This window comes from Amblyomma mixtum, chromosome 1 (genome assembly GCF_055824585.1).
Source record: "Amblyomma mixtum isolate Tamu chromosome 1, ASM5582458v1, whole genome shotgun sequence".
In the NCBI taxonomy this organism is placed as follows: Eukaryota; Metazoa; Arthropoda; class Arachnida; order Ixodida; family Ixodidae; genus Amblyomma; species Amblyomma mixtum.
The window spans coordinates 89,374,869-89,387,713 of NC_143012.1; the positions used below are offsets into that span (position 1 = coordinate 89,374,869).

At 46.5% G+C, this 12,845-nt stretch overlaps 1 protein-coding gene across 1 annotated transcript in view; it reads right to left on the reverse strand.

Annotated features, from left to right (window-relative positions):
* Positions 1 to 6,413, reverse strand: part of TBC1d7 (TBC1 domain family member 7) — a 45,110-nt gene extending 38,697 nt beyond the window's left edge. The window contains exons 1-3 of the mRNA XM_089566681.1: positions 6,193 to 6,413; positions 4,798 to 4,982; positions 855 to 995 (exon numbers count right to left, since the gene is read on the reverse strand). Coding sequence (XP_089422807.1) covers positions 855 to 995; positions 4,798 to 4,982; positions 6,193 to 6,382 — 516 coding nt within the window. The 5' untranslated portion in view covers positions 6,383 to 6,413. The remainder of the gene's footprint in view (positions 1 to 854; positions 996 to 4,797; positions 4,983 to 6,192) is intronic.
* Between the last annotated feature and the right edge of the window lie 6,432 nt (positions 6,414 to 12,845).

Genomic DNA, 12,845 nt, shown 5'->3' on the forward strand with positions numbered 1-12,845 from the left:
ACTGAGCCATTGTTAAACTGCTTGTACCAATGAAGTATTGCATTGCGTGTGTGCTGTGCTGTGTTGATATAGCCCCTAACAAACAAAGTAAACATTTTTTAGTGAATTTGGCATTACTACTAGCCATGTCCCCTCTTAAAGGTGCACTGAAGAGGAATCTGAACTCGTCTTTTTGCCACGGGAACTCCATCTACACGTTCCGAGCATTCTTAGAAACTTCGACTTATTGCCCTGTGTGGCCGATTTCCCTAATTAAATCGGATTAACGTCCGGCTCCCGCCTTTATTTTTTTAATTCTCCCTCGTACGGTGGGCGGAGTCGACCAACGCGTGGAGTGCCTTTCAGCCAGCTCCATGGAGGCTTTGCTTTCGCTTTATTTTGTTTTTTAGGTTTCCGTGAATAAATAGTTTCATTCGCAGATAATATAGCCGCAAAATAAGCCCGCAGAAATAAATATACGCGCGGACTATTTGCTACTACGGATTACTACGTATTACTCCGCCGATGGCAGAGCGGCAAGAATTCACGGAGCTGGCTGAAAGGCACTACACGTGTTGGCCGACTTCGCCCACCGTACGGGGAGAACTTAAAAAAGAAAGGCGGGAGCCAGACATTAATCCGGTTTAATTAGGGAAATCGGCCACACAGGGCAATAATTTGCACTTTCTAAGAATGCTCGGAGCGTGTAGATCGAGTTCCAGTGGCAAAAAGACGAGTTCAGATTAATCTTCACTGCACTTTTAATGGTCATCAGTTTACTGAACTCTACCCGTTGTGGTCAAGGGCATGGCCCCCCCACTTTGTACAATGACTCGATATGCAGAGAAGAAGCGAAAAGGCCCCCTTCCACTGACCATGGCCGGGGCATCGATGGCGAGCTTGTTGAGGTGCTGCCAGAAGTTGCGTGTCAGCCAGTACGCCTCCTCCTCCCGGCTGCAGATCTTGCTGAACACAGAGGCAATGCTCCTGAGGTGCTGCACCTCCTCGTCACACATCTGGCACAGAACAAAGCACACACACACTACACTACACACTACACTGCACTACACTGGAGAATGCGCGATCGGGAAAAAAAAAACGTTACAGATCACTGCGGCGACCCGAATTGGGGGGAATGTGAAAGCACTGATTTCATTTCATTTCATTAATTTTACCCTCAAGGCCCAAGGGCATTGAAAAGGGTAGTGGTTGTATACAGCGGTTGAGTACAGGGCGTTTCACTTCTAATTGTACAATGGTAGCTAAGGCGGAACAAAAACGCTGATGGCCAATGATGGCTGTTCAACACTTGTTGCCTCTCTTTGCTTCACTTGGGACTGGTTTACCTTTTTTTTCACCTCTTTTTTTGTTTTATATTATTTTGACGTCCGAGGCTGTTTTGACATCCTCCCACTGTATCGACATTCGTGGCTATTCCGACGGCTCATCGGCTCTATTGTCTGTAATGAATTAACTTATCACTCCACAACAACCAAATTTGGAGAGCAGCGAACATTTTGTCATCCTCTATCTGATACAATCATTCTTTTACACCTAACTCTTTTTACCAAAAGATGCAACGTCTGCGGACATGTTTTGCATCCTCTTTCATCTGACACGAAACTGGGAACATAGCCAAGTAATGTTTTCGGATTAAAAAGCTGAGAAGACTTCAAGTTACCACCCACAGATTAAAAGTAAAAGTGCAACTTGCTGGGCCTCTACAAAAATGTATGCAATTCTGCATAACACTAGCAGCCCAGAAGTGTAGACTTTAGAGGCACCCAACAACAATGCCAACGATAATAAGTACAGCAGTTCTCTTTGGTTCAGCATGACAAGTGTTTGTCAGGTGACACTTGCATACAGCACGCCATATTGCAGCAAAGCTAATTTAGTCTAATGTGCTTGGGGAATCCCTCAAGGTACAGTAAGTTTGCAATAATGGAGTGATTATTCATTGGAACCCTTCAAGTGCAGCCATACCCTACAAAGGAGAGCTATGCAGCTTTCCTTTGTAGCCATACAGCTGGACTTGGTATGGGGGGGGAGGGGATGATAATAAGTAATCACTTCCTTATTACAAAAGCTTAATTCGTTCCAGTTTATTTAGCTGTAAGGCAATCCAGGAACTACAAAAGAGCACAGAGGGAATAAAAAGATTTAGAAAGCAGACTGATGATATGATGGAAGAGAGTCTGCACAACTCCAACAATAACAGCATCACTATGCTTATTTTGCCTAACCATAGAGCAAGCTGCGCTGCAGCCCTGCGTGGCCACATTTTGAAAAAATAGGTCACACTTAAAGCAGAAAACGCAAGCACAAATCACCTGTTTTAGAACTCAAAAGGTGATGACACAGTACTGTGAAAACACCATGTGCACCAATCAAGCACTACCATGCATGTTCAGCATTTCGTCCGACTAAGGTTTTGTTTATGGTGGTTTTAACGTCCCAAAGCAACTCAGGCTATGAGGGACGCCGTAATTAAGGTCTCCGTAAATTTCGACCCCCTGGGGTTCTTTAACGTGCAGTGACATCACACAGCACATGGGCCTCTAGAATTTCGCCTTTATCGAAATTCGGCCGCCGCAGCCGGGATCGAACCCGCGTCCTTCGGGTGAGCAGCCCAGCGCCGTAACCACTGAGCCACTGCGGCGACTCAAACCAGTGAATAGACCATGGACAAGATGATACAAACAAAAGCAAGCTTCCGATTCTGGATTACACAACTAGTAAATACACAAGTGAGCGCTTATTCAAGCAAAAATTAATAGGAATGCTGTTTTTAGAACCTACATAACGAACTTTGTCGAAATTATACCTTGTCTCTGATGGATGTCTTTTTCTTATTCCTCATCTTAATCTTAGCACGTATTGCTAATTTACAACTGTAACATTTGTAATATCTGTATGTGTGAAATTGTACACGTTTTACCACTATGTACAGTCTTTGCCAAAAGTAACCAGGCTGCATGGTTTGCTTCTCATTCGTGTAGTAGAGCCCTCATGGCTTCCCTAAAGATCAAGAAGTTCTTTGAAGGTGAGGACAGGGGTTCTCTCTACCGTGCAGAGATTTAGAGCTTGAGAGCTGGCATAATAGCTTTATACTATACGACTGAGAAGCAAATCGTGCAGCCTGGTTACTTTTGACAAAGACTGTACATCCTTGCTATGTCAAGTGCACTATGGGGGATGGGCCGTGTCAGGCTATGTACGCCTTTTGCCCTCCCTCTCAAGCATGTGTTCATGCTTGGAATAAAGATCTATCTAGGTCTTAGCGAAACTCAGAGGTTGAACAAAAACTCTGACGACCCTAACCTAACTTTAAAAGTACAATGCAATAGCAGTACAGATTCCTCGTGCGAAAGTACTCTTTCTCTTTCATAGATTCATAGATCGCAAGGAGTCCTTATGCAACTTCTAGCACAGTGGTCACCAGTGTGGCTTGTGAGACCCAGGTTGCTCTTCCCGAGCTCCCGCAGGCCCAGGACTCCTTTTTGAACAGTTCTTCGGGAGGCTGTCCATCTCTTGACCAATAAGCTGATGCACAGTGCCATAGTGGGAAGGTGGCAACTGCACTGAATTGATTGGAATTAATTTCATTGCCACCTGCCATGTTGGGCAGGTTGCCATGACAGGTTGCCGTGACAGGTGGGGCACCTCTTTATTGTGACACAGATGTACGGACGCTGGTTTTTCTCGTCAACGGGACCTCTGATGCTACTGAACCCTAAAATGAAGCCAAGGACAACGCAGCAAGCTATGGAAAGGAAAATGACAACGGGTAATGCCAACAGGTCGAACGAAAGACGTGTGATTTAAAACACGAATTTCAGCTAATGAAACGCTAGCTGAAATGAAGAGAAGGAAAGTGACTTGGATCAGGAAATACAGTCAGGAGAACAGACAATCAGTCACCTGTAGGGTTATGAGAGTAGATTGCATTTAAGGGGCAGGAAACAGGTAGAGGGCTGCAATGATTGTGCCATGTGGGGAGACGAGGTTCAGAAACTTGCTGGGGCAAAGTGGCCATAAATGGCAAAGGACGGGGTTAACTGGTGACCAGTGGGACTGATTCATCCTTCACTGGACATGATGACGACGACGACAATATGTACAGCTGGAATTTTTGCACATGCATGCGGACACTGTAGGCTTCATCTGCAAAAACATAACACCCAAAAACTGACATCACTGGTACCATACTTCCAAACCAAACAAAACCTACTGGACTAGGCATTCTGTGCTTGTTACTTCATCTGCGTTGATCTCATCACAACACATTCATGTCTTCATTTGAAGAACATCCTAACACAGTGAACAGCTCTCTGCAGTGAATAAGAGGCTTACTTTTCTAATATACAGATTTTTGAAGTGAGGATGAGCTTCCTGCATCTGCAAAGACCTTTTCTTACCACAGCAGAACATATCCTACACCATCACCATACGCAGTTGAGCACATGTCACTTACACACATTCGCTGCCGTAATGGCTCAGTGGTTATAGCGCTCGACTGCTGATCCAAAAGCCGCGGGTTAGATCCCGGCCGCGGAGGTCAAACTTCTATGCAGGCGAATTTCTAGAGGCTCGTGTACTGTGCAATGTCGGTGCACGTTAAAGAACCCCAGGTGGTCGAAATTTCCGGAGCCCTTCACTACGACGTCTTTCATAGCCCGAGTCACTTTTGGAAGTTAAACATCATAAACCAAACCCCCAAACCTACACACATTGAACATTTCTCTCAGATAATTACATCATGGTGCATGCAGAGCAATAAAGTGTGCCGTTCGCCAATTAAGAATGTGCAGTTACCTGCAGCTCAATGTCGAGGTGCAGCTTCCCTTCTCCAACAAGATACAGCAGAACAATTGCATCAGGTTGAGGCGTGTTATTTCCAACTACTCGCATCACTTCCAGAGCACGTCTCAGGTCGTTGTACTGGTCCTCCTCATCCTTCTCAAAACTGGTAATGTTCTCTTCAAACGTGGGTAGGATACCTACGAGAGGTAAGAAAAAAAAGAATGTTATGAAAAGTAACAGTTTTCTGCAACCTGTAGGCTACTAGAGATGGGAAAAACTGCAAAGAATGAGCATCTTATTTTGTGAGTATTTTCAGCAAGGGATACCGGCATTAATTTGCAGCCATGTGCACTTTAATCTGTTCATTATGAATAAATCCAGTTTTCTTTTTTCTCTAAAAACTGCTGCAACTCCTTATTTCATTATTTCAGTCTCAGGTGAGCGATATTTAATTTTTGATTTATTTATACGCTGCCCTGGCAAGTATATAGAGTCGCGAACCACCAACTTTAAAAGAATGAAACAAATCTGATTTCCCATTAAAAAAAAAAACCCAATTAGTTTGGTGCAGTCCAGTCATGACCGAATGTTATGCAGACGACTGCTGCAAACCTACCGGTCACAATCCTATGGGCTTGACAGGACCATGGCCTTAATATCAGGTGTCAAGCACTCCAAGACATAAATCGGGCAATCCTATAATAGCTTCCGAGAAACAATTTAGATGTAGCGCAAGACTCGTTGCGAGAAAGGGAACGATAAGTAAACAGTGCTATCGCCAGAGAAACGCATGCGTCCTGGAATTTCAGCCGCACGGCAACTCGAGGTAGTTCTAGGAAGGGCGTCTAGTACCCCGTTCTTCGAGGGAGGGAATGTACAGCTGTTCACACTAAACAAGCAAAACATTCTGCTTCGGGGTACCGATTAAGACTGTTTTTGTGCGAACCCTGAGACCGCACATGAAGCGTATGGGCAATGTATACAGTAAACTGGATCAACAAAACACGAAAATGATAAACAGAAATAGGGACGCCAAAAAAAAAAAAATTGAAAAACAGCATACGTGGGTAAGGAACGTGCCGGTCGTAGAAAACCAATAACGTCATGACTAACGACCTGCCGGAAGACACACAGAACGAACAGCTGGGCCTCTGCCCCGTCGTAGCTGTTTGCCGAGGTCAAGATAAACAACGCCGTTTTATTTCTGGTATCAAATTCCTCGACAGGGCGTTCGAGGGGAATTCGGCAAGAGGACAGGGCGTGCGCACACCGACTCCCAGCGAGACGCGGCAAGAACGGACGCAGCGACCTATAGACAATGGGGCAACGCGACACCAGCGCATGCGACAGCGAGCAGACGACAAAGCAAGATGGATGCGTCTTCTTTTTCTTTGCGCGAGGGCTCACCTAGCAACACTTTCCAGACGGTCAGCCGGTGCACTGTGGGCAGGCAAAACTTTCGGCAGAAGTTGGAAAGCTTCTTGAGGTCTATGGGCTTCTCGCTGAGCAGAATTTCGAGTGACCGGTTCTCGTTTATTCCGCGGAATCCGACTTTGTCGTAGTAGTGTGCCCGAAAGTTCATCTCAGCTGCTGCCATGACACCAGCTGCGAGCTGCCGACGGTGGCGCCGCTCCTGAGCGAGCAGCCGTCAACACTTCTCAATAAAAATACAAAAAGTTAGCACGTAGTAAAATAAGTGCGATATACAAAGTCAAACTGCATTGCTTTTTCTCCCAATAAGAAATTGAAGAGCACAATGTAAACAAATCTCAAACCTATGGCTGCCTCAAGCAGGCACGTCCTTGTAGCAGTAAGCTTCATGGCTTCATGTTTACGTTTTCGTTCCCAGCGAGAGTGCTGCTTTGACAGCGTCATGATCTTTACTTCGTGCAATAACAAATGGCTACTGATGAAGAATCATTGTCACTAGCACAGTCAAAGACATGCACACTTTCAAAAACAGCCTCAGGGTACAGTGTATTTATGTGGATGGATGACTGAATGGATAAGGCTGCACCCTTTAAATCGGACGTTGGCTCACGCTGCCTGTAGCCGTGACTCGTAAAATTTCACCCTTGCCTTTAGTCACCAATCAAATAACCTTTAGTTGGTTACTTTACTCATTTGGAATCTATTTTTTTCCTCCACTGTCCTTAAACTGCAATGTTGTGGCTAAATCAGCCCCGCTGCTTTCAACTGAAGGGCGAAGACAGGAATGTTGAGAAAAGTATCAAGTGTTCAGCGCATGTTGAGCCGTTTCCTCTCCCTCCACACGCACCGCATAAAGTTCTTGGTACTTGACTCAGTACGTCTTAATCCCCGTGCTTATTCCGCAGTACTCCCGTGGCCTCGAACAAAAAAGAGCTTCTTCTAGAATCATCGTAGCCACTTTCTTTAGCAGTTTTCTGCTTAAACATTTAAAGAACTGCAGACCCCGAATACTATTTCATGTTTTCAAACGATGCGTTAGGCATTAGAACACATAGATCACTGCGTGCCACTACGTAATTTGTAAAGAATGGTGTTTAGATTTTGGTTTCGGTTTTATTAACAACCCGATGGCTGCTTGCGGTGGGGGTTCAGTTTCAGTTTCAGTTTTTTCACTTTGAATGAAGGTTATACAAACAGGGCAATAAAAGCATCTGGGCCCTTAGCAAGCTGCTAGTTCGGGCCTATGCAATAAGTGCACAAAATAGCGTACACAGGCATCAACATAAGAAAAAAAATGTACATTTTATATGAATAGATGTTACACAAAACTACAATCAACTGAAGCAAGCATATGCAACCAATGAATGAATGAAAATACAACAGAGGACGTTCGTTACAAGCATTGAATACAACGAAGTGTACGCTGCCCCGTGCCGCCTTGGCATTAGCGAAATGCTCTGTTCCGCTACGGACGGCAACATTTCCACTTCGTATCTTTGGGAAGTATTGCGCGGAAACGGAGACACAGTAAACAAATTTGACACGCAGAAGAGCCGCTACGTCGTGGGAGGCTGTGCGAGGCGTTGTGGAAGGCGATGCGAATGAACTCAAGGGCAAAAGCAGGTGTATGAAAATGCATTCATTTCGGTTTATTTTAATGCAATGTTTTGCTGTCATGGAATGTGTCAACACGTGAGAATGCGTATCAATGCTATTTAATTTCACATCAACCGGATTACCATGAAAGTCCTGTCTGAGCCAGTGAAGTATGATTTGATTGTATGCACTATCAGAGTGTCCGCTAGGAAATCTGCTGCTGCAGTTTTTTAAACATTTATTGTAACCGCGTCTGTATCTATGGTACATAGTATTTTTTTTTCCATTATCCGTGGTAACGCGGAGATTGTGGACGCGGAGTAACGCGTTTTTTTTTGAAAAAAAAAATGCACTTCATGTGCAAGATTTCAATAAAAAGCATTCAAACTAAGTCGTCTGTTCTTTGTGCAATTCCGGTTTCTGCAAAGGACCAGAGTGAAACCAGCCATTTGCAATATTGCGCCTATTACCTGTGCTGCTTCTGCTGGGGAAAAAAAAAGAAGAAGGCGCAGGTAAAGCGAACCGTTATGCACCCTGACCAATCCCCCGCCGTGGGTATGTGCCATTAAGCCTGAGGACATCATCATCATCATCACTCGCCAGAACTCATGCCGCGCGTACTGCATGCGACCTCCAGAAGCAATATCCTTTTTTTTTTTGCCGCACACTGCTTGTGCAGCGGGCTACCTCGACCGGCTCGGCTCTCCACTGTACCCCAGAGGGGGGGGGGGGGGGGGGGGGGGGAGGGAATACAGCAGAATTTCAAAAGATGCGGACTTGCACAGAAATTTAATGGAGCGCGATTTCGAACTGCACACAGGGCTTCGACGGCGCACTGCGCTCGACGCCGCTATGACGCTTCAAGCTCGTGAAAACAAGGCCAAGTTCCTTGTGCCCGCCTCTTGCATTGTTTTAGAGCGAAAGTTCTGCTACTCGAGGTGCAACTCAGAGTTTCACCTGGATTTGCGCGTTGTCCTTTAAGCCCGACCAAGGTCAAACCTCTGCTTCCAAGCACACACCCCCAAGACTAACAATGTATGTCTGTGTGTCTTGCTGCGCATAGCCATGATATGCCTGTATGGCTTGGCCACAACTAATGACCAGCTATGAACATACCGTACCGGTGGTCACTTGACCCTTGACCTTGGCCTTTGATCTTGACCTTTACAGCTGAGATTCGCATCGCCTGATGGGACCTCATTGCAATGAGTAGCAATGACATCATACCATTCTTCGTTATAAATACCGCCGGCTTTGCCTTCGCTTGTCTTCTGGTTTCAGCCGGGTTGAACCTCAGCCAGCTTTTTCTGGAGGTTATAAAGATCACCTTATGCTTTAAGATACAAAAGACCTGAAGTGTTCTGAAGCCAGGCCATTTATCCGGCTTTCATTGGTTACCGTCACATAAGGCAATATGAATACTGGGGGCGTATACTTGTGCATGATTTTGAAAATAAGCTCTTCGCTAGTGTGGCCTGGAATAAAAGCCACAGGCGCTCATCTACCTCCACCTTATGTTTTTCAAACGAAGGCAGCCTCGGACTGACCCTTGTCACGTCCTCGATTACGAACTGTTTTTGTCTACGTGTGCAGCAATTAGATCATTACTTCCCTTGAAATGGAGTGACAGCTGCAGTTGAAAATGGTACATTGGTTGCACGTATTAGGATGCATGCGTTGATGTGAAATTGTCTTCAAGAAGCTGACGCAGGTTCTTCTAGGATATCAACGAAGAAAAGCTATGTGTCGCCTTTTCGTAACTATGTCTTCATTAGTTTTTCTCTTTCTTGAGTCCTTTTCTCAACATCTGTTCTGTTGCTTTTGCCGGGAGCCGAATAGCAAGGCGGTGGGTCATCGCCTTGCTATTTGGCTCCCGGCCATGGAGGCTGGCATTTCAGTGGAGGAGAAATTCAGAAATGCCCACGTGATGTGCATTGCACGTGCGCACTGAAGAACCCCAGCTGCTAAAATTGATTTCGAAGTCCTCCACTACGGCGCCCCTCAGCCATAGGTCGGCACATTCACTCATGAGTACACTCATACTGCCTCACTCACACTCACGCCTGTGAATGTGAGTGGGCGTTAGTGGCAATGGAGATGAGCGTGGATGAGTAGATGTGAGTGTGAGTAGAGATGAGTGGTGAGTGGAGATGAGTGATGAGTGAGTGTGAGTGGGTGTGAAGGGTATGGGTGGAGATGAGTGGTTGTGAGTGGATGTGAGTGGCTATACCATGGATGCGACAGCGAATTTTGTCGCGTGTTTCGCGGCGGCGGTATCCGTTTAGCTATTTTCATGTATAGTTGACAGCTGAGGGAAGCAAACTGAGGGTGCTCGAGGCAGCATAAGACATCACGCCGATGTCTTTGGATGGTCGAAACAGAAGATACTGCTGGCGCGGGAACGGCAATCTTTAGTCCGCTGTTTGCCTTATTGGTTTACCGTTGGCACGGGCGCAGGCCCTTCGCGGGTGCAGTGAGCCGTTACGAGTAGTGTCAGATTCTTTGATCGAATTTCTAACTTTTTCTAACTGCCACTGCTAGAAACGTAGATGTCTCTTGTCACGCCTCTTACACGGCTCGAGCTCGAGCTTCAAGGGCTTGGCTCGAGCCCTTGAAGGCCCTGCAGGCCTTCAAGGGCTGCTTTGAAATCAGTGAAAACTGACCATTCATAGATGATGAACTCAAATGCAGTCCGAAGAACAGCTAGTTCCGCACCAGTTGAGGAAATTTGGTAGGTCGTCTTCACCTTTATCAAGATGGACCTCGCGGTACAGATCCCGCGGAATTGGTTGAGCTGACTGAGCCATATGTGTATACATGAATGCGGTGACCCTGGCCAGAACGTTTAGAACGCAGAGGTTCCAAATTGATCTGTTTGAGAGCAGCCAATGACAAACTAGCTTCCTTCGTAATTTCAGGAATACAAAAGTGCACCGGAGGTTTATGTAGACTCCATGAGGGCGAGCACGGTCTGGAGGTCTTGGGGCTGGAGGGAATTGCGATGGAAGATAGGCCGCGATGAGCATCAATGATTTTGACGAATGCAGTAGATGGCCTAATTACCGGAAGAGTTGCAAGATGATGACAGGAGACCCACGTGAGGTGCCGATTATGTGCTCTCCTGGCGCCGACAGCAATGTATGCAGTAATTGGATGTTCTCGGGCGATGACAACAGTTGCTGCTGTAGAGGCACATTTAGGCAGTCCAAGGCAGTTATGGAGAGCTTGCGCTTAGAGTCCGCACATTTGTCTTTCTAATGTTATTTTGCAAAGCTGTACCGCAGGTAGCCCAGGGATAGTGAACGATACAATTGCAGCGCCGAGTGCACTGATACGCTCCCGGACTCTCCTTCCGGGAGGGGGTGCGGGAGCAGTACAAGTGAAGGAAATCCTAATGAGAATCAAGCAAGGGGCGACAGTTTTCGTTTCGCCTTAATGTACCATGCAAGCGAGTACTGATGTTCAAACCACCGATACCGCGAAGGCCGCGAAAAAAAATACTGTTCTACGGGCATCATAGCCAAAAATGGGATGATAACAGAACAGGAAACTGAGGGCGGGGAAGATGGGTGGCCAGGAGCTTTTCATAAACAGCTCGAAGGGCGCCGGCATGTTTGACACTGAACTGTGTTCGTGGAACAGGAAAGAGTTGAGGATTAACCTCCCTCACGCTCCCCCCGAAGTAAAAAAAAAAGTTTTTATTTTAGGGTCATTAAAAGGCTTCTGTCAGCTTCAAGTACGCGGAACTAGTACGTCGCCGGCATTTTGGGCTGCTGAGAGCTGCTCTAGCAAGCCAACAACTGCATAAAGCTTCCGCTGCATGTGTGGAAGGCGTGGTTCTGATTTGTGGGGCCCAGTCTTCGGCACTGGGCGATTGAAATGGGCTTGCGAAATTCGATTTTTTATCTTTTTTTTTCCAATACCGTAGGTGGAATTACTTCTGTTTGTGCACTCCGGTTTTAGCAATTCTGCTCCCACTGATATCCGGACAGCATGAGGAATCCCTTGAACCGGATACTACTAATTCCTGTAAGAACTTCTGGTTAGGAAAGTAGAACGTTCTTGCGGGCTAGTTGGTTCATTGCAGAAAAGATTAGAACTGCGCTAATGGGACAGGACAGGAGAACGAGGAACACAGACGACAACGCAGGCGCCTGTGTTGTCGTCTGTGTTCCTCGTTCTCCTGTCCTGTCCCATTCGCGCAGTACTAATCTTTTCTTTTCTGGTCAGGGCTTTTTTCCCAGTAGCGTCCTACCATTTCAGAAGAGCATGCACTACAAAATGGCTGAAAAGTTGGGTGCATACGCATTCTTCCACGAACGCACGTTTCCTCGACCAACAGCGCGGACCACGGGAGAAATACTCGTAATTAAGTGCAGTGTTAGCACCCCCTATGCCCACTCAGATGCGCATATGTGGTCTCCACATGCAGCGGCCTCAAGCGAAAACGCCGTGCTAATAAATAAACATTACAAAGCTTTGCGGCATTATACCCCTCTTAAGGAAGCATCGCCCCTATGCTGTAAAATGGAAAAGTGAGCACAGAAATGAACACTAATTACGCAAAAACACAATCACTGAGAAGCAGTGTCCTTTAACGCGCATAATAAGGCTTCGGGCGCACAGCGTTTACAACTTTTCCGCTCGTGAGTGGAGCCGCTGTGAAGCTGACACTGTCCTGGGCTACTTCATACTCAAGCTCTGCAAGACGACCAATGATCCAATAGGCACAGAAGCCTTTAAGTCAGTCAGCGGCGGCGAATGGGCGTTCACACCCACACATGGTCACCCGGCTTGTATTCCGCGTGGCGTCAGCGTAAGTTGTATAGTCAGGCGTCGATGCTCTGCTGGTCTTTGGTATGCAATCGGGCGAGTCGCCGTGCTTCTGCGCTCTGAAAGTTTGCGGCGACGCGCATTTTGTTTTCATCGGTGACGTTTGCGAGCATGGCATCGAGCGTGGTAGTTCCCTACCTGCCAGGGACGAGTCTAAATATGTCATCTGAGTGGTCTCTCGCATTGCGGTGTTGTAGGCG